This window comes from Scatophagus argus, chromosome 5 (assembly GCF_020382885.2).
Source record: "Scatophagus argus isolate fScaArg1 chromosome 5, fScaArg1.pri, whole genome shotgun sequence".
In the NCBI taxonomy this organism is placed as follows: domain Eukaryota; kingdom Metazoa; phylum Chordata; class Actinopteri; family Scatophagidae; genus Scatophagus; species Scatophagus argus.
Window position 1 is genome coordinate 20,946,214 of NC_058497.1, and position 27,699 is coordinate 20,973,912.

Genomic DNA, 27,699 nt, shown 5'->3' on the forward strand with positions numbered 1-27,699 from the left:
ATTCTTTTCACAGTTTAAAGATTTCTAACAATTTTATAATTTCAAAAAGTCAAATGATTTCACCGTGGCAGACACTATCAGGTGAACACTGTGTCTTCATCTGATGGGAGATTTGTGTGTATATACATGTGGGAAAGGGAGAAATAGAAAAAGGAATGTTATTTTGTGTTATTTTGCAAAGAAATAAATAATGCTCCATAACTCACGCAGCCTCTCTGTAACAGTAACAAAGCGTCAGACTTGCTCTTTTCACTTATTTAATCTTTTTATATGACTTGTATTTATGCAGTGCTCATCACATCAAAGGTGAGATCACCAAAACCTGCTGTCTTCTACATAAGTTTAGATGTCATTTTCTAGAGGCGTTCAACGCATGTACAAGCAAATCTTTAACACTGAATATTTATAACAGTGAACAACCATTGTCAGCGGCTCAAACTGGATTTTTCAGTACAACAGTCTCAAATCAATACAGTCCCTTCCCAAAAGATAACAGATCTAAATAAGTTCTGAAAGGCAGTGTTCAGAAACTGGTCCTTAGAAGACATAGTCTGTGGCAGTGAAACTGTAGCTGAAATGCAATTTTCATTATACTGTAGTCCGTTTTTTTTTCGTTGTTTGTTTTTTTGGCACAGCTGTATATGTGTTTGGTGTGGACTGTTGCTTAGCGTCTGTTGCTGAATCATAGCTAACATTCCTTATACATAGTAAAACCATGAATGTGCTGTCTAGACCTGGAAGTGATGGTGCTACTCAAAAATTGTTTCCCACATGGACCACATTATAAAAGAGACCTTTATAAAACTGTTGACAGGATACCTTGAACTGTAAAACAAGGTCAAGGTCAAAAAGGTAATGAATATTTGATCCCCAGAGGTTTACTACTCATAATTAAATTTCCTTGAAGAGAGAAGCATTTCAAAATGCTATATATGCTTTTATATCCTTACCATGTAAAGTCTATTTGCTGAGTGGGAGCTTTCAGGCAGGAGAAACATCACTTACCATATTCAGTGGGCCACATACACAAAAAGTAAACCGGGAAGCTAGGAAACTAGGAAAAGCAGTTTTCACTGGACTGAATAGGCATCTTCTGGTCTGTTAACTAGCTCTGTTATACATCAACAGAAACTCATCTGGAACCACAGGGTTGTGAGAGAAGAACTGGTTCCAGAGCTAATGTCACAAGCCATATCAATATTTTCTTCTTAACACAGAAGGTAGGGCCAAAGAATGGATATAGACTAACATTACTCAGGGTAACAGGAAAATATTGCTAACATTATTAGGCATACAGTAAGAACTGCATTTTCAATAACAGCATATAACCATATTGCATAATGTCACTGGGCCTCCAACTAATGACAGCTTATAATCTACTGAAAATTAAGCCATAACCTAATGAGTCTGTATTGTACATGGTCAACAGAATAAGTCTGTACCTGCATGTAGCCAATGTTGACAATTAATGCGTTTTTTTTCTCAAACTTTAATGTTAACCACCAGATGAACATGAATGACTAAGTCACCATTTTTATATAAATTTGTACCCATTTGTGCTGAAGTTATGCACATTTAAACTAATGTAATATTCTACAAAAAAAAAATAGGTATAGCACTGAACTGCTGAATTTATTGTTGCTATTTTGTCATGGTTAATAATTCTCAGTTATATGAGTTCAATGAGATCACAGTCAGAACAATCAGCTTTTCAAAATCACTGATATGCAGTGAGAGGTAAACCAGAAAGAAACTAATTACAGGAAATCACATTTGGTCATGAGAGTGCCACAAAATCCTTTCTATGAAAGTGTGTTTGTAAGACTCAGCACTCCATGCTACCTTTTGAGATTCTTCTGAGATTTGACCCTTTGAGGATGTATGGTCAAACATCACATCGGAGCCAATATTAACTGTCACCCAGGCACTGCACTCACCTCTTAGCTGCTGAACTGCATCTCAAAGGTACGACTCTTACCTGGACTATGAATGAAAAACTCTGCTAAACTGCTGAACACTGAATGACTGTCTTTGTCTATGTTGTTATATATTATATAATTTGTTAGGGAAATGTTTTGCCAAAACTTTGGATCTGATAGAATCTAATCAGGGAAAGAGAGAATAGTGCAATATGTAATTTCCCTCAGTGTTGCAAGTAATGTTTTAATCAATCATCATCATCATTAATATAATGATAATTTTCATGTATTTATAAATGCAAAAATTGTTGTAAAGTGTTTTTTTGTAATAATCTGCATCTAATATATTTTGTCTACTGCTTTGCAGGGTTTTCTTCATCTTGGTGCTTTAGAAACAGGTAATAATGATCTATATTAATGCCACAAAGATGAAAAGCTTCTCCATCCTCGGATTCCCTGGACTTTCACCACAATATTATGGACCTGTGTCAGCTCTGCTTTTTTTCTTCTACCTTGCTATTTCAGTGGGAAATATTTTCATTTTGGCATTTGTTCTATATGAGAAGTCCTTGCAAAAGCCAACTTATCTGGTCTTTTGTCACCTGGCACTGAATGACTTAACTTTTGGCACCGTGACTCTCCCAAAGATCATATCAAAGTATTGGTTTGATGATAGCATTATTTCATTTTATGGGTGCTTCACACAGATGTTCTTTGTTCATTATTTAGGATCGGTGACGTCCTTCATCTTGTTGGTCATGGCTCTCGATCGATTTATTGCAATATGTATTCCACTGCGTTATCCTGTGCTAATTACAAACAACATCATATCAGTGCTCTGTGGCTTTGCTTGGTTCATACCTGTGTCTTTGATGGTCACCATTCTTGTCCAAGCCATTACTTTGCCTTTCTGTAGATCAAATGTCATCGCTCAGTGCTACTGTGACCACATTTCTATAACAAGTCAGGCATGTGGTCAGGATGTTAAAATTGTACAAGTAAATACTCTTTGTATGGCCATGTTTTGTCTTTTGGTCCCTCTTGCATTCATCTTGTTTTCCTACATTTCCATTATTGTGGTTATTATGAAAATGTCCAATGCTGCGGGCCGCAAGAAAACCTTATCAACTTGCACCCCACAAATATTTATCACATGTCTTTTTTACCTACCCAGGTGTTTTGTTTATGTGGCTAATACTGTTGGATTTTCTTTCAGTTTAGATGTTCGCATTTTATTGATATTGTTGTACAGTCTTTTTCCTCCTGCTGTTAATCCCATCATATATTGTTTCAAGACTCAGGATATCAAGCAGAGTTTGATAAAGAAGCTGAAAACAACTAGGATTGGAATAGAGGTTAAACTTTCATTATAATAATGAAATATTATGATTTTGTTGCCTTGATTTTCAAGAAATGTAGAATTTTTTTTAAAAGGTTAACATATTGTGATGGTATGTAAATTATATATTTTTTGTGTGTGTGCCTGTGGGTTTCATTACCATAAAGCTTCTATTTCAGAGCAATTAATTTCATGTGTAACCGCTTTAGAAGTGCCACACTGTATATCGTACAATGGAAGTAATGAGCTAAAAGGAAGAGATAATACTGTACATTATCTGCTTTATGAAAGAACCTCAGATACCACAACTAAAGTCTTATTTTTACTAACAAACAAGGGTGTACTGGGGCTTAACAATGTGAAAGGGCCCATGAGGCATAATAAAATAAAATTTACAGGGAAGAAAAAACTCCAGCTTTGTTTGTACATTTTTTTCTCCTTTTCTGGAGTTTGGATTAACAGCAAAGTGTGACATGTGTCCTCACTTCATATGTATCTGCTCCGAAATGGAAAAAAAGCCTGGAGCCTTGGATTTAATAGCTCTCGTCAGTCACTTTGTTTCACATAAAACTCAGAAGAAGAAGTTTTAAAACTAGCAACAGACTTTAATACATGCTGTTATTGACTACAGTGATACCACAATGATCACATGATTACAGTGATTTGGAACAAGTCCATGGACACGGTCCATGTGCCTTGGAAGATTTCAGTGTTCTGACAAACTGGAGAAATTAGAAGTTAAATGTTATGTGTTTTAAAACAATTAACAGAGACTGCTGATGCTGGTCACCAACCCAAAGTGTTGGTGTTTGATCACCTGGGAATGAAACTCGACATTCAGCTAAATTTTTCCTTCAGTACATTTCAAAATGTGTATATTCATTTGAAAGGCAATACGAATTTCCCCTTTGCATCACCAGTGACAGTGATGCAAAGGGAGATCATTTGTGTTTATTCACACGGCTCAGAATTCATTGACAACGGCAGGCACCGAAGGTGTGTGGGTCTGTGTCTGTTTTTCAGGTCACCCTCATACTAAATCCTCACTTAAAAATGGCAGAAGTTTAACAACGTATACTGAGCTCTCTTCTCACTGGTGAATGGATCAGTGTAAGGGGACCATCCTGTTTGCAAACAGGGAAACTGAGCAGGTTCTCCGTAATGTTCGCACACTTGAGGCAGATTCATTCACTCATCCATCATGGCCCCTGAACCTGCTCTACAGTCTTGTGATTCAAGTCACATATCGACTTTTCAATACTTAACCACTATTTAACTTGCCACACTTAAATGTTTTGAGTCCCTAAACATAACTCTGATAGTGTTTCAGTGGCTACAAACATACATTATATGGAAGAATTCAAATATGTACATTCAGCAGCACTCAGTATGACCATTTTGCAATTTTTCAGTTATGTACTTCCTCATTGTGTTGACCTAAAATATGTTCATGGTGGAATTATTTATCTCTTTTCTCCCTCACTCCTTCCCTCACTATGTTTTTCATAGGTGAAAGCCACTAATATCAAACGATATACCGTTTTAACATGTCGTGTCACGTTAATACGGATCCCAAGTGGAACTGGTGGAACTCATCTGGGTCCTGAGCTTCTACCTGTTTACAGAAAATAAACTATAAAACAAGATGTTCAGCAGTCTTAGGTGGCACTACAGTGAAACCTACTCGTGGGAGCAGATCTACTGTAACTTTTACAAGGTAAGCTTTACATTTAAGGTGCTCCACAGGACACATGAAATCACAATCTTGTAGCTTGTGTTTTATTTGTTTTTGTTTGCACAACTATCGGATTTGAAATAATCAGGTCTATTGTTTATGCTTCCATTCCATATTTTATGACATTTAACAACTACTCCAAACTTTGTGTTTTATATCTTATTGGTTGTTGCTGTGAATTCAAGTAATGATGTTGTACACAAATGTAACAAGGATAAAACATTTCTTTCTCGTTGGATTTCCTGGACTCTCATCAGAGTATTATGGACCTGTGTCATTCCTGCTTTTTGTACTCTTCATGGCTATCGCTGTAGGAAATATTTTCATTTTAGTGTTTGTTAAATGTGAAAGGTCTCTTCACAAACCGACTTATCTGATCTTTTGTCACTTGGCATTAACTGACCTGTTGTTTGGGACTGTTACTCTGCCAAGGGTGATATCAAAGTATTGGTTTAATGACAACATTATTTCATTTTATGGATGTTTTGCACAGATGTATTTCGTTCACTGCATAGGGGCTGTTCATTCTTTCATCCTGATGGTGATGGCCTTTGATCGTTTTATTGCAATTTGTGCTCCATTGCATTACACAGCTTTTTTCACAAACGCTACTGTTTCTGTGCTTTGTGGGATATCATGGTTTATGCCAGTGTCATGGATGGTTGGTATAGTTTTACATGCTCTGACTTTGCCTTTCTGTGATAAAAACATAATTGTACAGTGCTATTGTGATCATATAGCAATAACGTCTCTTGGATGTGAGAACGTACGGGAAGTTCAGGTAATTGCATTTGGTCTTGCTATGTTCAGTTTGCTTGTTCCTGTGGGTTTTATTGTCATCTCTTATTTTGCCATCATTGTCACTGTTATACGAATGTCCAGCCCCGAGAGCCGCATCAAGACTCTGTCTACCTGCACACCACAGCTTCTTGTCACGTTTCTGTATTACATGCCAAGATGCTTTGTGTACCTGGCAAATAATGTGGGATTCACTTTCAGTGTTCCAGTTCGCATTGTTGTTGTAATGATGTATAGTCTTTTACCTGCTGCCATCAATCCAATAATATACTGCTTCAAAACCAAGGATATTAAAGAAAACTTGAAAAAGAAAATCTTTAAAAGAAAGATTAACATCTTTTCTCTATAATGTGCACATGATAATATATATCAGAGCAATGTGTAAATAATGACATCTAATGACAAGCTGTGTCTTTTGCTGTTTCATATGTGTACCATCGCTGTGAGTTTTAGAATAAATTTTCAAAATAAAATGTCTAAGTTTAAAATTTATTTTTATTTATTTATTATTATTAATAACTCATTTTCTATTAGCATTTTGTGTCCAATAACTGGAAAATGAGGAAGCAGATGAAAAAACAAAGCAAAGCATCCAAGCCAAAAACAGAGTTGCTTTGGCTGAGAGTTATTGAAAGTAGAATCTGATCCAGAGGTTCGAATGAAGCTTTAGCCAGTGCACACAAGAACAGTGCCAAATCCCACAGAGGAACTCGGGAGCTGTGTCTCTATAGGTTATGGCTTTCAAGAAACATCTCACCAAAGTGTGGCTAAACGCTCTGTTACCAAAGTCCTTGTGACAAAATGGAAGCAACATAAGATGCTGAAACCAAGCCCCTGTCCACTAACAGCAGAAGAAATTAATGTATGTGAGGCAGGGACACGCAATGGAGTTCAGGTTAATTGCTACACATTAACTCTCGCTCCTTCTGCCTGCGAGAGCATGTCCCTCTGCAGGAGGGAGAGGGAGAAGGCTGAGGGGAAGGCTTCTCAGAGCATCTTGTGTCATAGCTGATGCATCCAAGAATATGCATACATGCATGTAGACTCCTCTGGGTGTCAATTTCCACATACGTCATGAGATTAGACTCTGCTGGAAAACCTTATAATGTGCCACTGATGTTAGTCTTTCTAAGTTAGGGTGTTCAAGGGTAGGCTGTGCAGACAATATGTGATATGCAAGGCAAAGTATTCAGAGGGATGGAATATGGAAGATCCTCTGAGGTATTACAAATGTATTTATTTATTTCCATCACTAAATCGGCACTGACTCTGATGTTGATGCTATTAAATCAATTTCTCTTTTTCAATTTTAGGCTTCTAGACTTGTTTGTTTAATTTTATTCTTATATTTGCTTAAAGGCTATTTCTGTACATTATGAAATACACCAATATTACAACTATAAAATACTTTAATATCACTGGATTCCCTGGACTCCCACCTGAGTATTATGGACCAGTGTCTGTTCTTCTTCTCCTTATTTTCCTAGCTATTGTGGTTGGAAATGCTTTCATTTTAGTCGTTATCATGTACGAGCGGACTCTTCACAAACCAACATACTGGATCTTTTTTCACCTTGCAGTGACAGACATCTCGTTTGGCATTGTGACTCTTCCAAAAGTTATCGCTATATACTGGTGGAATGATGTGATATCTTCATTTGGAGCCTGCTTTACTCAGATGTATTTTGTCCATTCGTTGGGAGCTATTCATTCATTAATTTTGCTGATTATGGCTCTGGATCGCTTTGTTGCCATATGGTTTCCTTTTCAATATCCTGTTGTGATTACAAACAAAACAGCTACAATAGCTTGTAGCCTGTGCTGGGTTCTAACATTCATACGTATGTTGGGGATTGTGCTACATGCTGTAACTTTGCCTTACTGCGACCAAAACATCATTAAACAGTGCTACTGTGATCATATATCAATAACTCAGCTGGGATGTGGTGAAAATGTTGTATATGTTAAAAGTGTAGCGCTGGGAAATGCCTTGGTCACTCTGTTGGTTCCTCTAACATTCATAATTTCGTCTTACTTTTCTATTATTATAGCTGCTCTGAAAATGTCTCACGCTGTGGGGTGCCACAAAGTGCTGTCCACCTGTGCTCCCCAGATCTTAATTACCTGCCTTTATTATGTGCCAAGATGTTTTGTTTATCTTGCTCACCATTTAGGATTCAGTTTGGACAACGATGCCCGCGTTGTTATCACCATGACGTACAGCCTCATACCTGCCGTTGTTAATCCAATAATATACTGTTTCAAGACCAAGGAAATTAAAGAGGCTTTAATAAAGAGGCTTAAAAATAGAAAAGTAAGCGCTTCCATTAAAAGTGGTCATAAACAAAATATGAAGTGATATTTTACTTTACATGAGCTTCACCACAAATTTTTTTTTTAACCAGTTTGTTTGCCTGGGAGCAATTTCTCTGTTGTTTGACACAGATATATAGAAGCATGGAGCTGCTAGGAGCTGCAAGAAAAACAAACTAAAATACATTTTGCATTGTTGACCATAATCACAAAATAATTTTATTGACACATGCAAATCTATATTTAACAGATACTCAATTCATTGTTAATTTAAAATGTGTATGGTGGGTTTTAATAGAGTTCATGTTTATTCTGTAGTAGTTGTTTTTATTTCAATATATGTTTTGTGCCTGTGTTTTTGTAATCATAAAGTGATTGATTAAGCTGAGACCGTAAGTGGAATCCTTCTGGCTGACTGAAGATCAAATAAACTTTTTTCTGATACTGATTCCGAAGGAAACTCTTGTGCCAGAGTTTGCTTAAAAAAGCACATTACAGTACACTACTTACAGGTTAAATACAAATTAAATTGTGAAACAAACTGCTAAGACACCAGTCCAGCTTACTGTCTATGTGGACACCCAGGTACTTGTAGCTGTCCACAATGTCCACCTCAGTACTCTCGGTTTCCTAAAATCCACCACCCGCTCCTTTGTCTTTGTGATGTTTAGTTGCAGTGGTTCAGTGGTTTTGTCCACACCACTCCATCACTTTCATGAGGGCGAGGGGCATTGTGGTGAATTAGGGGGAGAGGGCTGGAAATAGGTGACTAAGATGAGGGTCCTGTGACAGGGGTGTCTTCCGAGGAGTTAATGGGAGGGTGGGAAGAAACCACATTGTCGTTTTTTTCATGGCCAGTGATAGTTCTCACAGCACTCCACACCTCTGTCATGTTGTTCTGAACCAGTTTACTCTCCAGCTTCTTCTTGGAACATTCCTTGCCTTCCGGAATTTTTTCCCTCAGTTCTGTCTGTATTTTCCTCATCTTTTCCTTATCACCACTCCCGAATGCAGCCTTCTTCCTGTTCAGCAATGCCTTCGTGTCCTTAGTGACCCAGAGTTTGTTACTGGAATAACAGCGTTTGCTCTCAGAGGGAATAACATTGTCTGTGCATCTTGTATCGGTCTACAGTTCTTAAAATGTAAAACTGAATAACAGACTGAGAATAATTTCTAATCTATAAATTATTACAATTATAAAACAATTCATTAAAAAAAAGTCTCTGTGTTTGCAAATACGTGTCTGGGAGTTTGTCAACACTTATGTTGTTGATTATATTTGAGAAATGTAACTGTAGCCTAATATCGTTTACACTGTGGAGTGTTTCTGTTTGCGCAGAATGTGTGTACTTTATTCCCATAGGCAGCTTGTGAAACCTCTTCACTCAGCTTGAAAAAGAGTGCATCACAACATGCCCCAACATTGCTCTCCACCACGTGCTAGTGTAAATAGACAATTTTTAACAAAGAAACAATTTACAAATAAGCAGTTTAACAGAGAGCCTTTGGATATAACCTAAACTTTGTCCACTAGATGAAGCCAAGCCATCAGGCATCCTACGTTAAAACAGAGTGGACACTGTGGAAGTAAGGTAGTGGAAGTACGGTTTAATTTTAGGCCACATGAATTTATTCATTCACACTCTACAAGGTCACATTAACCTTAAACTTGACCAAGTAAACATGAACCAATTAAAATGGTGTTGTTCAGAAACCGGTCAAAGTCCGAACTAAAACTGAGACTAAAATTAATTTACATTGTTAATTAACTGAATCACAAACAATTTCTGCAAAGTTCACAGAACAAAACAGACTAAATATCATTAGCTACACTTATATAATGACCATCAAATAATTTCCTCTATGTCACTTTGCATATCATAGCTATGAGTGGATTCAGAGGGTAGACATGCAATGTCCTCAAACACAGGGGCATAGCTGCTAAAAGGTAGGTGCATATTTAAAATATTTTCCCATTGTGCAAACATACTGGAAGGAGCACTCTTGACTTCATACTGACCTGCAGCAGACTGAGAGGTGTGAGGTAAGCATGAGCCGACAGGCCAGATGGCCTGTTGTCTGAAGCTGCACCCTGACAGGGATGACTGCTCACGTATATATTTCTTGGCGCTGATGGTAGAAAACCATCCACACTCAGACTCCATGCCGGTGAATGTGCTGTCTGTTTCACTATGAGATGACACATTGATCGCTGTGGTGCACTTGGCTGATCCGGGCTTCAGGGATGCTTGGTGTGACATTGTTTGCTCCAGTGGAGCGTTTAGTTTACTAATTTCTTCAAAAGTGAGGCACTGTACAGGCTCCAGGAACTCTGGTTGCAGGCATCTCTTCTTATATGGAGGAGGGCTATGCTGCAACTGCTCTGCATCAGTCTTACCCATCAGCTGCTTGTCAAGAGAAGCTACATTTTGTGGTTTTGTAGGACTTATTTCCCTCTGCTTGCTGGTACTTTCCTTTTTTAATCCTGCTAACAGCATCTTCAAATCTCCCCACCGTTTAGGTTCAGTTTTCACACACTTTGTGGCGTACAAACTCCTGTGCCAGCTGAGTTGCAGTGAGGCAGTGTCTGAATAAGATGCACTAGAGATGCTGCAGATTTCGTAATACTCCAGCTCACTGTTTGGCACGGGCTGAGCACTTGACAGACTGGCATCACAGTAAAACTCCACGCTTAAGATCCGCTCGTCAGCACTCATTGGGTCATCTTGTGTCTCCTTTTCTGCAGATGCAGCACCTCTGAGCGTTCTACTGTCATCGAAACAAAAGGCTGCATTGTCTGTCCCCTGCTCTGTTCTCTGTGATGAGCTATCACTCTTACACTTGGCATTCTGATGCTTCACTCTGTAAAGGGCAACAAGCATTCCTATAATCACCAGGATGAAGATTAGAGGAAAAACCACAGCTATGAGCCACAGAGTCATGCTGCCCTGTGCCTCAGAGCATCGATCACGACTCTGTGTTGGAAGGACACAGATATCGCAGGCGTGGTCAGAGACATTATGTAAACAGATGCAAGACTTGTTCTGCACAGCAAGTCCACACCTCCACCAGTTTTGACAGTGTGCAGAGAGACACCCCCTCCCGGCTGTGTATTCCCCAGAGCAGTGCGAGGGGATGCAGACACCTGGAGAGCTGCAGCTTGACTGGACAAGAGTCGAGCTCTGCCAGACATCCACCATCACGCTGCGCCCACTGACAGGCAGAGCGAAACCAGTCACGTTGAAATACTGCACACATCCAGTGAACCCTGTCATTAAAAGAGAAAAGGGAGCTTCATTTCGTGATTTCACGTGTTAGTGATCTGCTTAAACAATGAGAAGAATGTGTTTGGATAGTGCTTATTATAGATGTAAAGGGACAGGACCAGCTACAGCACCGACTCACAGGCTCTATTTCCACACCAAAGATACCACCTAACCTGATGAAACCCTCTGTATGAAGTGAAATAAAGTCATGTAAGGCCGTCATCAGCTGAGGATCAGGAAGGCAAGACAGCTGGGGACATTATTTACATTTAAAGTCAACATTATCATTTTACTTGACAACAGAGGCGCTCCTCTTTCAGATACAGCTTCTTTATCTATCAACATCCCTTGTACAATACACCTGCATAAAAAACATGTGCATTTTTGAATTGCCTTTTAGAGCGGTGTCTTTGCAGTCTTTACAAATTAAATCTGCAAAAAGATTTCATTTGTCTGCAGACGTTATTATATATTTACCTGAATGCTGGAACTTTGAATCACCTGACAGAGCTGCACCAATAATAATCTTTTCCACACTAACAGGAGTGAGATCCAAACTTGGGTCAGTGAAGTTCAAGGCTGGTTTACCATCCAGAAGCAGATAACTGCTTCGTCCATTGCTGAACAAAAGGAGGACATGCCAGTCCCCGTCAGCCACGGGTGAGTCCACAGTGAACTCTGACAGGTGTCCTGACAGCATGTCTTTGGAAATGTAGACAGGCTTTCTATCATTTATCTAAATTACACAGAGAAAACAAACAATTTCACTCTTCAAGCATAAATACAAGATGACTAAACATCTGGATAAAAGTATTTCATACCCACCTTCAACATAATGTATCCTGTCTGTTTAACAACAAATATCAACACGCCATTATCTTTGGTCTTGAACTTGATGTTAATCACTGTTTGGTCTCTGGTGTTTTCCTCTTTTTCATCACCCAGCAGGTTTTTTAGCAGGTAGTCTCTCTTGACTCGCTCTTTGATGACATATTCAATGTAGTCATTCCCATTAAATCGCAATACAAGCTCTTCTGACACTCCTGTTCAAAAAGACAAAACATGAGGGGAAAAGAGCATTAAAGTTAAGATGCAGATTAATTAATAAAATCTTTCCTGCACATTAAAAAGCATAAGCATATTAAAGCATAAGCATAAGCATAAGCATATTAAAAAGCATATTTACCTTTGGTGCAGTTACTTCCAGTGAAAGGAGTTTTGCACTCACACACATAGTCAGACCAAAGGTCATGGCACGTGCCACTGTTCTTACATGGGTTAATGTGACATGGTGATGGAGTTTGCCGAGGGCACCTTTATTAAACAAGAATGAGTTGCAAAGACAAATTACTGAAATGCAAACATATGCATTCAAATGTAATATTTCCAGGCCTTCATTAAATGGTGAGAGAGATGACAGTAAATGAGTTGGGAGACAGAGGGTGAAGTCAAACAACAAAGTTCCACTGCTTGACTCAACACAGGGATGCTGGCAGGGAACCCTACCCCAATAAGACATGTTGATATTGTAGTTCAAATCAAACAAAATGAAGTATTATTTTTAGAAGGTATTGTAAAATGGTTACCAATCAAGAATGTTAAATGTTGCAAGGGCCATCGAAGGTCTCAGCAGGATGCCATTCACATGAATGTTGCGAATACATCCAATGAAATCATGAGTTTTTATCTGACCTGGATGCAGCAAAATAGATTCAAAAGTTCTCAGTCCTCCAAATGTCATATTACTACCAACATCAAGTGTCCTAGTTGTAGATAAAGACAGAGAAAAGTAATCAGTAAAGATTAGATAAAAGGTTAAAAGCATAAATCAATTATATATTTGCATTATAGGCAAGGTAGTAATCTTTACTTCACAGTTACCTCTCTGAGCCTCTGCCGTCACTCTGTGAAAAACAAAATCCAGTGTTCTCAACATCTGTGCAGTTGTCCACATGCAAAGAACCCATCTGTTAAATGCAAATAGTATCACATCAATCTTTTCAGGTTCCCTCCTGTAATTTCTAACTCATAAATTAATCTGTGATGACATTTTTAAAACTCACGTTGCCAATCCTCCTGGCAGTGACACTGTGAAAATATCCATCTGCCACTTGTTTCTTTGTCTGTAGCCTCACAGGTCCTGAGCCCAGGTCATAAGAGACATGTATGGCCCCATCTAGTATCTCCAGTGCAAAGAACTCCCTGCTGGACAGTCCTCCGGGGTTGTACAGGAGCAGAGAGCTCCTCTGCACAGTTGCAAACTCCAGAGAGATTAAATTAGTCCTGCGATCCAATGGGGGAAACTCAATGAAGGACAGCTCCTCAAAGCCATAACTGTGCTCCTCGCAGAAGAGTCCACTTACACCTGAAATAGCACATTTTTATAAGTTGTTTTCAATTTTAGCTTGGAAAAGTTAGAGTATATTTCATGAAATTCAAAGGAACAGCCCAAATTAAGCTTATGTGCTTTCTCATAAAAGCATAGATGAGAAGACTGATGCTCATATATTCCATCAGTTTACTGTATCTAGCAGATAGCTTAACTTTGCACAAAGACTGTAAAATGGATTAAACAACTAGCTTGGCTATGTCTAAAGGAAACAAAATCCACCAGCAGTATCTTTAAACCTCACTAGTTACCACATTACAGTTCCTGTTTAATCTATACAAAAAGGTAAAGTACAAAAAATACATTTTATCATTTTACTGAGAGTAATGTACTGGACTATTTCTTGGGAAGCACAATAAGCAGTTAGGGTTATGGTTTGATTTAAGCAGCGAAAAACGACATACAGAGGCATTCATAGGATTGCACTCATATATACACGACAAAGATGAAATGGCAAGCTGTTGGCTGTAGCTTCATATTTTACATACAGATATGATAGTGGTAGTGTCAGTCTCTCGATGCTTTTTATGCATTATTCTTACCAAAGGGACAGTTGCAAGTGAATCCTGCCTGTGAATTGATGCAGCGGCCCTGAACACAAGGGGTCGATCTACAATGGTCTACCAGCTGTTCACACATTTCTCCTGGAAAAAAAAACAAATGAAGCCAACACGTTACAGAGACTCTACTTAAGCAGAAAAATTTGTCTTGTTTCTTTACTATACTAAATCTACCTTCAAATCCAGACACACACTGGCAGTGAGTTCCATCCTTAGTGGGAGTACAAGTTCCTCCGTTTTGACACTTCAGCTTCAGGCATTCATCTACATCAGTAGAGCAGAAAATGCCAGAGAAGCCACTTTGACAGTGACAGTAGAAACCTCCTGGAGTATTCACACATGTGCCTTGATTTTCACAGGGATTCACCTCACATTCATTGATGTCATCTTCACACAGTGTGCCAGTGAAGCCGACCGGGCAGGTGCAATTAAAAACCTCTTTCCTCGGTGAAACAAAAATGACCGCCGTGCTTTCAAGAACCGCAACATCTTGGCTGATGTAAATGTTTTTGTTGCATGTTGCTCCGTTTTGACAAGCGCTGGTGAGACATGGATCACTGGTGATGTGAGAAATCGTCACATTGCTCTGAGCCTCCAGTAGTTTCCTATGGCCTGCAGAGATACCACTCGCTACCTCTCTGCTAAGATATTGGCCGTTGTAATTTTTAACTGCAGCCAAAAGAAGAATTTCCCTGCCAATATGTTTAATTCCGAATACATGAGTCTTCGAGGCCTGCATATTGAACAGACTGTCCAGAGCTTTTACAAATCGCAAATACTTATTTGACAAAAACTCTTCCATTGAAGATGATGACACATAGAAGAATATACAGCTGTCTATAGAAGCATTTGTGAAACCTTTGTAGTTTACGTAGATGCTGTTGTTGACTGGGAAGTGAACCTGGTCTGTAGCTTCAACAGTGACGTTTAATGTTGCTTCGCCTTGAAAAGGAGACGACCACAGCTCACATGTGTCATTAGCTACTGTAAACATGTTAGGTGGACCACTTTTGATGGCACAGTTGAAAGTATCAGACACATCCTGGTCCTCAGGACGGACATTGCCAATTATGCCTCCTTGGAAAGAACTGCCAAAATATTTCACCTCGATGAAGATGTTTCTAGGAAATGAAGGATTATCATTTTCATCTACAACCTCGATGTGGATCATTGTTGTTGATGACAGCAGAGGGATCCCTGCATCCCTAATAGCCACCAGGACTCGATATGCAGAGATGTGTTCCCGATCAATAGTCTGTGTAGTGAACAACACTCCATCAGGGGTCAGGGAAAAAGCAGTATCCATTGAAGGATTTACCAACCAGTAGGTAAAAGGTCCCTGGTTTGGCGGCAAATCAGAATCAGATGCAGTTAATTTTGCAACTATGGTGCCTTGAGGCTGATTTTCCCTGACTTGAGCCTCGGTGAACGTGAGTTCGGGAGCATTGTCATTAATGTCATCAATAGTTACAACAACATTAGTAGTCCCAGTGGCTGGCGGAGAGCCATTATCAGTGGCTGTAACAGTCAGATTATAAAATGGCAACAGTTCTCTGTCAAGTTGAGAGTTTACTGAAATAACACCACTGCTTGGATCGATGGCAAAAGAGACATTTGCATTTCCATTTTCAATACTGAAAAAGAAATTATTCCAGTCTAAGACTGAGTCATGATCCAGAGCACTCACAGTTATCACTGATGTCCCGACTGGGCTGTCTTCTGTAACTTGTGTCACATAAAGTGCAGAGTTGAATATGGGTGCATCGTTCATGTCGATCACACTGATGTGGACCAAAGTCTCGTCTACATCCATGCCAGTAATAATACCAGAATTCTTCGCTAGGACTTTTAAAACTATGTGATTGTTACCTTGTTTTCTCAAACTGCCAGTCGTGTATATTACTCCAGAAAATTTGTTGATTTCAAAGCCCACATATTTGTTTTGACCAAACATCAGGTAAAACACTTGACCTTCAGAGCCTAGGTCATCATCTGTAGCTGTTACTTTTCCAATCCTACTTCCAACAGGCACATTTTTAAATACCAAAAAGTTGAATTGTTTTGTCCTGAATTTAGGTGTGAACTCATTGACACCTGAGATTTGGATGACAACATGTGCCAGACTAAATAAAGCATGACCCCCAGTGTTTGAAGCTCTGATAGTTATATCAAAGATCTGCTCTCGCTCGTAATCAAAAACATCCAAGGTGGTGATTGTGCCATTTCTCGAATCAATTGCAAATTTATCCACGTGGCCAGCAACAAGAGAGTAGAATATTTGTGCATTTGCACCTGAATCAGCATCCACAGCCTTCACATCTAGAACTCTAGTTCCAATGTCTGAGTTTTCTAACACTGAGGCAGTATACTCTGAGGAAGAAAAGACTGGAGGATTGTCATTCACATCCATAACTACCACCGTAACATTTAACACGCCGGTTTTAGAGACCCAGCCGCCATCCACGGCTTTGATTTGGAAATGATAAATACTTTCTGTTTCAAAGTCAAGCTCTCTTATCAGTGTTAGCAGTCCAGAGGCTTCTCCTACAGAAAATGGTAAATATTGATTTTCTGGGGTAAAGCAGTACATAATGGCACCATTGGGACCATAATCCCTATCTTCTGCTTTAATTTTCCCAATTACTGATGCTACTGACAAGTCCTCAGGGACAGAGAAAGTGACAGTTGGCTCACCAAAGCTTGGAGAAAATTGATTCTTCCCTGTAATTTCAAAAGTGATTTCAGTCTGTGATGATAAAAAGGGGGTGCCTTGATCTTTTGCCAACACAAGTAAAGTGAAAAACAAATTTATGCTCTCCTCCACACTTTGATATAACATTACTTTTCCATTGTCCGCTTGGATCTGGAAGAAGTCAGATGTGTTACCTCCATTCAAAACATATTCAATGCCAACACTGCTGTTATTGACATCCTGATCTACTGCTGTAAACTGGACCACTACAGTACCCACAGCCATGTGATATGGTATAGCAATGAGAGGCTGGAAAGGTAAAAATATTGGTGGGTAGTAGTTATATGGTTCTAGTCTCACTGTGACAGTGGCACTACTGTGCAGAGGAACATTGCCACAGTCAAATGCAATGACTGTGAATTGGTAGAGTTCAAAAGCAGAACCATGTAACATTAGTGGCTGCTTCGTAAAGATTTCACCAGAGGAAGCATTCACCCAAAACACCTCGCTTGGAGGTTCAGTAACATACAGAATCTCACGGTTTTGCCCCATGTCTGCATCTGTTGCAAAAACCTGCATTACAAACGCCTCTTTATCTTTTGTTTCAGGGAGGAAAATGGTGTAAGAATGATCAGAAAATACTGGTCTATTATCATTGACATCCAGAATGACTATTGTGACATCAGTGCTAATGCTCCATGCTGAATCATTTGCATTTATTTTCAGGATATAATGATCTCGCGTCTCCCTGTCCAGAGGTCTTTCAACACAGATGTAACCAGTGGCGGAATCAATAATAAATGGCATATCATCACTTTGGTCAGTGATGGAGTAATGAATCACTGCATTGTCACCTGTATCGTCATCAGTTGAGGTGACTTGTGTAATTGTGTGTCCAACAGGAGAATCCTCAGGTACCTCTGTGACAAAAATGTGGGAAAAACGAGGTGCATTGTCATTTCTGTCTAAAACTATAACAATAACAGTTGCTCTGTCCTTATGAAGAGGGTTGTTTAGTTCTGCAGCTTCAACTGTTAAATTGAATTCAAAGATATCTTCTCTGTCTAAACTTGTGATGGTGCTCAATAAACCATTTTCAGGGTCGATTGTGAAAACATGGTTAGTGTTTCCTTCTATTATGTTGTACTGCACTGTGCTGTAACTGGCTGAATCAGCATCAATGGCAAGAACATCACAAACCCAGGATGGGGGGGAGTTCTCAAAAACCTCACACCTGTACTCAACTTGGGTGAAGTGAGGATAATTATCATTTACATCAGTGATGTTTAGGTGAATTTCTGCAAATGATGAGAAAGGAGGCGAGCCGGAGTCTCTGGCTTCCATCAGCAAAGTAAACTCCTTTATGTTCTCATAATCCAGAGGGTTTTCCACTATCAGTGCTCCAGTTAATTGCTCCACATGAAACATGTCTTCAAAGTTTCCAGAAGCTAGATAAAAAGAGACTGGTTCAGCTCTGATGCTCACTGCAGAGACAACTGCCACTAATGTCCCAACTGGCACATCCTCAGTGAGAGTATATTTCAAAACATCCACATTCATCTGTGGGAACTCAGAAATGTTCTGAAATCTGATGCTGATGGTAGTGATGTCAAATTTAGGATTTTCTCCAGCATCTTCCACATGTACATTGATAATGATGTCTTCTGTTCTCTGGAGGGCGACTGAAGTGAATATGGTGCCACTATATGGAGAGATGGAAAACAGATCTGAACTTTGTCCATATAACGAATACTGTAGTTCTGCATTCATCTCCGTATCTCCATCTGTTGCTCTTACTGCACAAACAGCTGAGCCTGTAGGGGGAAAAGACAAAAACATGGGTAAAAAAAACTCAAGTCCATATTATCCAGGATGAAACATACAACTGCAAAGTGGAAGTAAAATCTCTCACCTGGACCCAGTTCACTGGGCACATAGGCCACATATGGGCTGTTCATAAACTGGGGCCAGTGGTCATTAATATCACCGATGAGCACAGTAACAAGCACTGCACTTGACAGAGGCCAAGTAGGATGTTTATCACTGGCAATCACCATCAGCCTGTAAATAGCGACTGTCTCCCTGTCCAAGACATCGGTTGTAAACAGCTCTCCAGATGTTTCATCAATGGCGAAGGGCACATCGAAGTTCTCCATGGAATACCTAGAGGAGAGTCAAACCATACAGTAGCATTTCAGTGAATTGTAGAAAAGTATAAATCAACCTGTATATGTATATGGAATTCAAGGAAGGCTATTGTGTAGGGAATGTTGTTCCTACTGTTGGGCTACTGTCCCCAAGAAATATGATACCAAGGCAGCGACAACACCAACAAAAATGCATAGCTTCAGCAGTAATTTCTCACGTGCAAACTATAGATTGTACTTTAAAAACCTGCTGTCAAATTTTGGTGACTTTTTGTTGTGACATTTTACCTTATTTCCCCACTGACACCCTCGTCAATGTCAAATGCCGTCATCATGGCAAACACAGTGCCAACAGGGCTGTCCTCAGATACTATGGTGTTGTAGACTTCTTCAGTAAACTGTGGACGGTTATCATTGACATCATCCACTATGACATGCACGGTTAGAGTTCCTGTTAGAGGTGGCAGTCCTTCAAATGACAAAGTAAATATCAAATGATCAAACAGTTTGAGGTGACACCGAAGGCAAAAATAAAATTACAGAAGATATGGTAACATTTATTTCATTTTAGCTTTGGCCTGAATCACCTGAATCAACAGCTACGATGGTAAAGAAGTACAATGATTCCCTCTCCCGGTCCAGGCTCTGTAAAATTTGCAACATGCCACTGGGAGTGATGGAGAACAAACCATCACTATTTCCTTTCTGTATATAGTACGTAAGCTGGCTGTTGATGCCTAAATCTTCATCCAAAGCAGAGACCTGTTTAAAAAAGACAAACAATTTAGGAATGAACATGAAAAAATTATTTACTTTAACAATGAAGGAACTCTTCAAATAAAAGAAACTACTACCACCTGATATGTTAGCTGAGAAGGGTCCTCCTCATTCTCCCTTACATGCAGGGAGACTGTTGTTGGAGTAAAAACAGGTGCAAAGTCATTGACATCCAACACTGAGACATTGATGGTGGCAGTAGCAGATCTGGGTTTATCCCCCTGATCTACAGCTGTCATAATTAAGGTGTAGTTTGAATCCTTCTCCCTGTCCAATTTATCCATTACGGTGACGACACCTCGAACCATGTCCACCACAAAAGGACTTGCCTGGGTCAACGTGTACCGCACTTGCCCATTTGTCCCGACATCTCGATCCAGAGCTTGAACACGAAGCAGGCTCGTTCCTCTGGGGATATCCTCACTGATTGTCAGGTTGTATGTGCTTTGTGGGAACTCAGGGTCATGGTCATTAGCATCCTCAACATGCACTGTGATATTCATAGTGGTTGTCATTCTAGGTGAGCCTTTATCAGTGGCGGTTACAGTAATAGTCAGGGTTTCTTCCTGTTCTCTGTCTAATTCCTCCTCCAGGTATATTTTTCCACTTCTATTATCAATGCTAAATATGCCACCAGAAGTGTTGCTCAAATAATATAAGACTTCCCCATTGTATCCAGCATCTTCATCCTCAGCATGTACAGTCATTATAACAGAATGAAGTGCAGTGTCTTCTGGTAAACTGAATATTTTGGTTGACACAAACACTGGAGGATTGTCATTGACATCATCAACCACTACAAAGACACATGCTGTGGTGGTGAACCGTAAAGATACAGGGTGAACACAGTCATTGGCTGTCACAGTTAGATTGTAAAAGGGTTGTCTCTCTCTGTCTAACTCTGTGTTCAAACACAAACTACCAGATGGGTTTATGAAGAATACTTCCTCTTCATCTCCACCGACCACTCTCAGTTTCAAGTCTCCGTTCTCACCTGGCGGAGAGAGAAAATATAATACCTGATGTAATTTCAAAAAATGGCTGGTAGCAAAACATTGCACTATCCACATGATGCACTGAAAATGGGAAACTAAAATGTGCAGACTTTACTGAATTTCTAGGCTGCCTTTCCAGCAAAACACAATCAAGTAAATTAATTAACAGAAATACTAACAAGACTCATGTCTGGATTTGACTTGTCAAATGTGACATGTGCAGCCAAGAATATTCAAATGTGTGAATGTTCATTAAAACTTTTTGCACTCATAACTTGGAAGCTTTCATTTTCATGGTTGTTCATCCTTTTCTTTACTCAGGATGTACAAATTGAGCTTGCCAGTTACAGGTCAGTCCAATTAATGGGACAACATTTTTTACTGTTATTGTTACTGCTGAATGTTGGATGAACATTATATTTCCATTTTACTTGTGCACTTACCATCATCTTTATCTGACACATTCAAGGCCAAGAAGCAAGCGCCAACCCATGTGTCTTCCAGCAATGTCGCAGATAAGGTATCTTGACTGAAAACAGGGGGGTTGTCGTTCACATCCAACACATTAAAGTACACCCTGACACTGGATACCTGAGAACCCCCCTGCTGCACCACAACAGTGAGTACATAGAAGCTTTGTGCTTCGAAATCCAGGCTGCGGGATAATAGGAACTCTCCTGAAAGGGGGCTCAGGAGGAACAGGTTCTCTCCGTCATCCTCCTGCACTGAGTATGTGATAGGCGTGAGAGTTTCAAACACTGTTTCCACCTTTCCCACAACTGTTCCTGTCAACACAGCAATAATGCATTATCACTGCATGATCTAAGGACAGTTGAATGAAAGGCAAACATTTGGCAAAATTATCATCAAAAACAGAAGGACTTTAACTGTCCTGAAAACGAGGATACAGATCACAAGTTAAATAATATTTCAAACTAACTAAATTACCTATTTTACGTGGGAAATGGCCTTGCTGCACAGATGACTAACCTGGTACTGTGTCTTCTTTCACTTCAAATGAATAAACAGTTTTGGAGAAAGCCATCTGTGTTTGCCATCTGTTATGAGTGTGTGAGCTGCTATGCTTGGGCACAGCATCAATAGATGTATAATACCAGGAGGGAAGCGTATGCTGCCCTAAGACAATATCTGCAAACTGCCCCACACTGCTCACATTCACAGTATTTCCAGATGAAGGTTCATGAGAGGATGTAGTATTGAACACCTGAGGAAAAAAAAGAAATACATTCCTCTCAGTTTCAAGTGAAATTTACACAAATGGGCAACTTACAAGCATTTAAATTATAGAAGGTCTTTATTGTCCCAGAGACAGACTTGTTTTCACAAATCACTCACTGTGCATATTCCACACTTTAAAAAGCAAATTCATACATTTGTTTGCACAAAGGCTGTAATCAGTCATCTCAACAACCTGCTCTCATTGCTGCAACGTGACATGAGCTAACAAGGCCAACTTACCAGAAAATTAAACAATAAAATAGCGTATTTTCTCCGTTGAACAGTAAAGTCCATTATAAAGTTGACTTCCTGAACGCCTCTTACTTTGTCATAATTGCAAAATCAAGTAAGAAAATAAGATCCTAAGTAAAACAAAACAGACAGCAGTGAAAAAGTGAAGTCCTGGAAACTGCACAGATTACCTCCACACAAGGCCAACAAATGGAAAACTATAAAAGCTGTATCCATAGTGATTACTCAATCTTCTCAGCTTGTAATCCTGACTGGCACGCCCCCTTTGACATCACTCTATGCAAATCCTGCAGCAGAAAAAAGAAAAGCTCTTTTGGTTGTACAAAACGCAGCACACTGAAAGTTTGTTGCAGTCATAGTATTTAAAAAGAAAGCCTCACCAGCCTCACCGTCTTTAGATTAATTAGCCCATGTGTCCCTCCTTTCTTTAAAACATGAACTAAAGTTCTGTGAAATAAAAAAAGGAGTAATGCTATATTCCATGTTTTGCTGAATCAGTCTGCTTTATATTCTCTCCATGGATGTAGAGATGAAATGGACTCTTTGAACAGTTGCATCCAGTAAGGTGGCCTGGAGGGAGCCTTTCTTGCTTCGTGTCAGATGGAGGATTCATTCAGAGACTGCAAGGCGTTCATTCAATTGGTGAAAGGAGAGGAAGAAAAAAAAATCTGCTGCTCTGAATCACAAGTTTCAAAAGAGAGCTGACATGACACTGTAGCACTGAATATTAAAACTGAGTTCAAATCAGAAATTACTCAAAGAAATGTTGTTTCTTCAAGCAATTATATATATAAAATTAGCAAGTTAGGGTTAGGTTAATTAACCTCATGTGCATGTTTGTGGTATTGTGGGAGGACCTGGAGAAAACCCACTCAGGCACAGGGAGAACATGCAAACTCCACATAGAAGGGCCCAGACCGGGATTCAAACCTGAAACCCTCTTGCTATGAGGCAATAGTGCTAACCACTGCACCACCGTGCCACCCTAATAAATTTCTATGATAACCAAAATGTAATTACTGCCTCTTATGTAAATACATTAAATACAAACACAGATTTATTGTTGACACATAATGTTACACACAAAGAGAACAGGAGCACCATTATTACTGCTTTCTCTTGAATAAAAACTACCACTGTAACACTAATGTTAGCTCCACGCAGGAACACTGAGGAAGAAAGCCCACTTCTGTGTTAGACTCGCTGAAAGGAGACCACCGTGGCTTCATTCATATTTGCAAACACCAGAGAGGAAGCTAGTTCTTTGTAAGGCAAAGGGTAATGCTGCTGAGAAAAGCCTGATAAATGGACATGTGAGCCTCCCTTTACATAACTGTGAGGCCACCACGACTGTGAGACTGTCTCCAATTACACGCTGAGGGAACTCTATCCCAGCAAAGCATCACAAAAGGTCCCTGCCTGGACTCACAACACACAAAACACAAAAAGTGCTCTTCTCTGGAGACTAAAATAGACACACAACACTTAATTGCATGTTTTGGTCAGAGCAACTCAGTCAGCAAGTGAGATTCATCCTCCTTTTAGTGGCAAAAATCACAATTAATTCTGACATAAACAGATTCATCTCCTTGGTGAAGTGAGTCTTTGTCATAGATTGAATTATATTGTTTCAATAAGGTTTTATAATTAAAATGCAATACAACTAGATTTATATGTACATCACCATGAGCTTTAAAAGCAGACTGGTTCCCTTGAAGAGAAAAGACCATCTGCTAGTAGGTTAGAATAACCACAAGTCCATCTCCTCTTTCATCACCCATTAAGTGATCATTTAAGAGCTACTCTCTTTGCAGTGTTATGTAGGATGTTATGAACCTATCTGACAAATTTGCATCACCGCGACAATGTTTTCTGTTGTCTTTTACAAAAGTGTGGGCACTCGAATATACATGATACAATAACTGATGATACAATAAACTTAAGTTAATTTTATATACTTTTTCAATTTACTTCATCGTGGCGCCACCTTCTGGATTTAGTTTGTTCAAACCTACAGTGGGCTGCAAAGTTTGAGCCCAGATTAGATACCAATTAGGTAGTGAACACACATTTATTTACAGATAAATGTGAAGTAAACCTGTAGGACACTGATTCTGTTCCTCTTTCCAAATCACATCCCGATTATTTTTAAACTAAACAAAAATTTATTGCCAAACCTCATGTTTTTTTTTTTTTATATAGTTTTATTCATATTTTCCATTTTATTGGTCCAAACATTTTCCCTGAATTCAAAACTTTAGTTCACAACATTCACTATAAGCAGCAGAAACAAGAAGAGAGCTGCTGTGCTGTTATTCACTTGCACAGCCTTCAGCTATTATAAAATGAAAGTGATTGAATTACTCGTGAATACTTGATAGCTGAAATGTTCTACACGTTGAGTCTTGGATGATTTACAGGTCGCGACGCTGAAATACGCAAATCAGAGGAAGGAAACACAAACGTCTTAAGAAAAAACGACCTTTATTGAAGACATTCTTGAATGTCGACAGCTGCATTTGATATTAGAGTGGTATTCAAAGAATAAAAAGACATTGGGACATCACATAAAAAAATATTTTTTAAAATAAAGAAAAATACACTACCAACTCATAAATCTCATTTTTGAGTTGTAACACCTACAAGACTAGTTACTGTCATACTGATTTGCAGTCCTAAATTGTTACATAATATGGCAAGGATAAAGAACTACCACTAGAAAATTGCAAACTTAAGATATGTAGTGTTAACTTTACAAAAAAAGGAGAATAACACTGTACATCTTAAAAACATTAAATATACACATGTTCTTGTTCAGTCTGACTTCTGTTTCAGGATGGTGAATTGAGTATAATAGGGTTATATGGCATAAACAAAACTTCAGGTCCCACCCTTATGCAATCTACTCATCATCTTCATCCTCTTCTTCTTCCTCCTCCTCTCCCTCATCTTCATCCTCTTCCTCATCTTCGTCGTCATCCGCGGTAGCTGCAGATTCTGAATCCACTTTTCCCTTTGTGCGGTAGGCGACGATATCCTGTGGGAAGCACAACAAATGCGTTTTAAGTGCTACATGGAAACCTATTTTTTATGCTTCAAAGTGAAATAAAACCAAATCAGACAATAAATTTTCACAAAAACAAGTCAAGCTTATTTACTTTGTCGTATTTCTCCTTCAGCTTGGCAGCCTTCCTCTCATACGGCTGCTTGTCCTCTGCAGATGAACTGTTCCACATTTCTCCCAGCTTCTTTGCTGTGTCCCCAATGGACAGTCCAGGATTCTCACCTTTTACCTTGGGGCGGAAGTCAGCACAGAACAGGAAGAATGCAGACCTGTGGGGAAAATGTGTCATAGACCACTTTGAAATTACTGTCAGAAACAAAATAATTAATAATAACTTAATGTGGAGTTGATTATGGTACATACGGTGGTCTCTTGGGGGCATTGGGGTCCTTAAATCGCTTCTTCTTATGGCCCTTGGGGGGAATGTAATTTTTCATCTCCCTCTCATAACGCACCTTGTCTTGTTTGGCCATATCTTCAAATTTGCCTTTCTCTTTTGGTGACATTGTCTTTGGGAAAACACAACCGATTGTAAACAATACTGAACAAGTACATAGCTTGAGAAAAAGGACAAAAAATGTATGTTGATATTAATCTATATTACCTTCCAACGTTCAGAACATTTCTTGGAGAACTCTGCAAAGTTGACAGATGCATCAGGATGCTTCTTCTTGTGCTCCTCTCGGCATGTTTGCACAAAGTAGGCATATGAGGACATTTTGCCTCTAGGCTTCCTTGGATCCTTAACCATCTTGGATTACTGGATGGAGAGGAAAAAAAAAATAAAACAATAAAATAATATATATATATATATATATATGCACATATGTACGTTTTGATAGAAATGTATCTAGGTCTACTGATGTAAATATCTTAATATCCCCAACTGTCTGCCTCTTGCTTTGTGAGTTCCATCTATTGTTTAATTCGGGTGGTGGGAGGAGGGAGGCTGGGATGACTGATAATCCATTGTATGTAGAGGCCAATATGATGCTTCTTTTAATACTAACGGTAACACGTTAGTTAAGTGGTACCTTGTTCACTGCATCCATTCACAGTGATAAGATACAAACCAAGTGAAAAACATATAACTGTGCTATATTGTGTAGTGACATTAGCCCATTGGTTTCTATCTAGCCGGCTCAGGGTCGTAATATAGATGACTACATTAGCATTAGCTTCCACTGCCTCTGATGGTTGGCAAACAGTTAGCCATTATGACTACGCTCTTGCTTTGTGTCCTCTTGATTTTCCCGTTAGCCTTTTAGCTAGGCTAGGCTAGCTGGTTTTAGCTAGCTGGAATGCCACAGTGCTAATTTCACGATGGCGATTATTAAAAATGGCTGATTAGATTGCTAGATTGCTAACAATGGCTAGCGGAGTGCTTCCACACACTACCAGTTCTTTTACATTAAATGACCACGTATGTAACTGGGCCCGTCTGGATAATTCATGATTCAGATTATTAGATCTGAAGTCTCAGTAAAACTGATGATGGTCTCGTTCCGCCTGCATCACCTCTGTCTCAGCACCAGCTAGCAGTAACCTGCGTTCACCTTCTCGCAAGCGCTAGCTTTTATGATAGCAACACGGTCAATTCCAACAGCCACCATTGTCAGGTTAACATAGAAGGCTATAGGAGTTAGCCCGTCGTTGTTCGCTGGTAATACATGAACGGACGTTGCGCTAACCCGACCGCATTATTTAACTTGCTCGCTGGGGATCTATGCGTTGTTCTAATTATTATTTAAGGCCGCAGATAATTTCAGTGTTGGGTAACGTTAACTACGTGTCTAAGTTAGCAAGACAGTGTTAAACACCAGCAGGACCTTGATGCTGTGTTAGCATCCTATACAGCTCAGTCATGCATCTAAACATGTACAACGCCAACGTATGCTAAGCAAACCTTATCGCAAAGTACAGTTTCATTCATAACAGGCACATACTAGTCGCCTTTTTGGCGAGTTAACATTTTGGGATCCTTACCCCTACAACTCTGCAAGAGGCCAGCTGTACGTCGGTACGTCTCAAACAATGGGACAAGAAGCACCGTCAGTGCGCGGTCTTTTTGCTGTGAGGATCCCTCTGTGTTTATCCCGTGTGCTGCGCTCTGGCTGTCGGACATTGGCTGCTGTCAACTCCTTGGAGTATCTTATTGGACACTCTGTGTCTCAGTCATGCATGTTGTACAGTTGGTTGTGCAAGACACGACAG

The 27,699-nt window shown here is 39.5% G+C and overlaps 4 protein-coding genes across 4 annotated transcripts; 2 read left to right on the forward strand and 2 right to left on the reverse strand.

The window, feature by feature from the left end:
* The first annotated feature begins 2,323 nt into the window (after positions 1 to 2,323).
* LOC124059089 (olfactory receptor 52K1-like) lies at positions 2,324 to 3,297 on the forward strand. The gene has a single exon (XM_046388854.1). The coding sequence runs from the start codon at positions 2,324 to 2,326 to the stop codon at positions 3,290 to 3,292; it is 969 nt and encodes a 322-aa protein (XP_046244810.1). The 3' UTR covers positions 3,293 to 3,297.
* Positions 3,298 to 4,808: 1,511 nt separating this feature from the next.
* Positions 4,809 to 8,150, forward strand: LOC124059234 (olfactory receptor 1E3-like). The gene is made up of 2 exons (XM_046389086.1): positions 4,809 to 6,133; positions 7,151 to 8,150. Exons 1-2 carry the CDS (start codon positions 5,181 to 5,183, stop codon positions 8,148 to 8,150), a joined length of 1,953 nt encoding a protein of 650 aa, XP_046245042.1. The 5' UTR covers positions 4,809 to 5,180.
* Positions 8,151 to 9,252: 1,102 nt separating this feature from the next.
* Positions 9,253 to 22,246, reverse strand: LOC124059235 (protocadherin Fat 4). Its single transcript, XM_046389087.1, has 15 exons — positions 21,921 to 22,246; positions 21,374 to 21,715; positions 20,016 to 20,929; positions 19,746 to 19,920; positions 19,447 to 19,627; positions 18,924 to 19,174; positions 14,494 to 18,825; positions 14,302 to 14,403; positions 13,434 to 13,735; positions 13,252 to 13,337; positions 12,957 to 13,133; positions 12,557 to 12,684; positions 12,196 to 12,413; positions 11,848 to 12,106; positions 9,253 to 11,372 (listed from the first exon to the last, which is right to left on the reverse strand). The coding sequence occupies exons 1-15, from the start codon at positions 21,973 to 21,975 to the stop codon at positions 9,952 to 9,954; spliced, it is 8,943 nt and encodes a 2,980-aa protein (XP_046245043.1). The 5' UTR covers positions 21,976 to 22,246; the 3' UTR covers positions 9,253 to 9,951.
* A 2,642-nt stretch (positions 22,247 to 24,888) lies between these two features.
* On the reverse strand, positions 24,889 to 27,625 carry hmgb1b (high mobility group box 1b). Its single transcript, XM_046389586.1, has 5 exons — positions 27,472 to 27,625; positions 26,090 to 26,245; positions 25,849 to 25,994; positions 25,580 to 25,754; positions 24,889 to 25,458 (listed from the first exon to the last, which is right to left on the reverse strand). The coding sequence occupies exons 2-5, from the start codon at positions 26,234 to 26,236 to the stop codon at positions 25,324 to 25,326; spliced, it is 603 nt and encodes a 200-aa protein (XP_046245542.1). The 5' UTR covers positions 26,237 to 26,245; positions 27,472 to 27,625; the 3' UTR covers positions 24,889 to 25,323.
* Between the last annotated feature and the right edge of the window lie 74 nt (positions 27,626 to 27,699).

Coding starts and splice junctions, on each gene's coding strand:
- LOC124059089 (XM_046388854.1), top strand. CDS start 2,324: ATGATCTATATTAATGCCACAAAGATGAAAAGCTTCTCCATCCTCGGA.
- hmgb1b (XM_046389586.1), bottom strand. CDS start 26,236: ATGGTTAAGGATCCAAGGAAGCCTAGAGGCAAAATGTCCTCATATGCC. Junction 25,995..26,089: donor AATGTTCTGAACGTTGGAAG/GTAATATAGATT, acceptor GTTTTCCCAAAG/ACAATGTCACCAAAAGAGAA. Junction 25,459..25,579: donor TGAAGGAGAAATACGACAAA/GTAAATAAGCTT, acceptor TGCTTCCCACAG/GATATCGTCGCCTACCGCAC.
- LOC124059235 (XM_046389087.1), bottom strand. CDS start 21,975: ATGGCTTTCTCCAAAACTGTTTATTCATTTGAAGTGAAAGAAGACACA. Junction 12,107..12,195: donor CAGGATACATTATGTTGAAG/GTGGGTATGAAA, acceptor TGTGTAATTTAG/ATAAATGATAGAAAGCCTGT. Junction 11,373..11,847: donor TTCAAAGTTCCAGCATTCAG/GTAAATATATAA, acceptor TTTTAATGACAG/GGTTCACTGGATGTGTGCAG.
- LOC124059234 (XM_046389086.1), top strand. CDS start 5,181: ATGATGTTGTACACAAATGTAACAAGGATAAAACATTTCTTTCTCGTT. Junction 6,134..7,150: donor AGAAAGATTAACATCTTTTC/TCTATAATGTGC, acceptor ATTTGCTTAAAG/GCTATTTCTGTACATTATGA.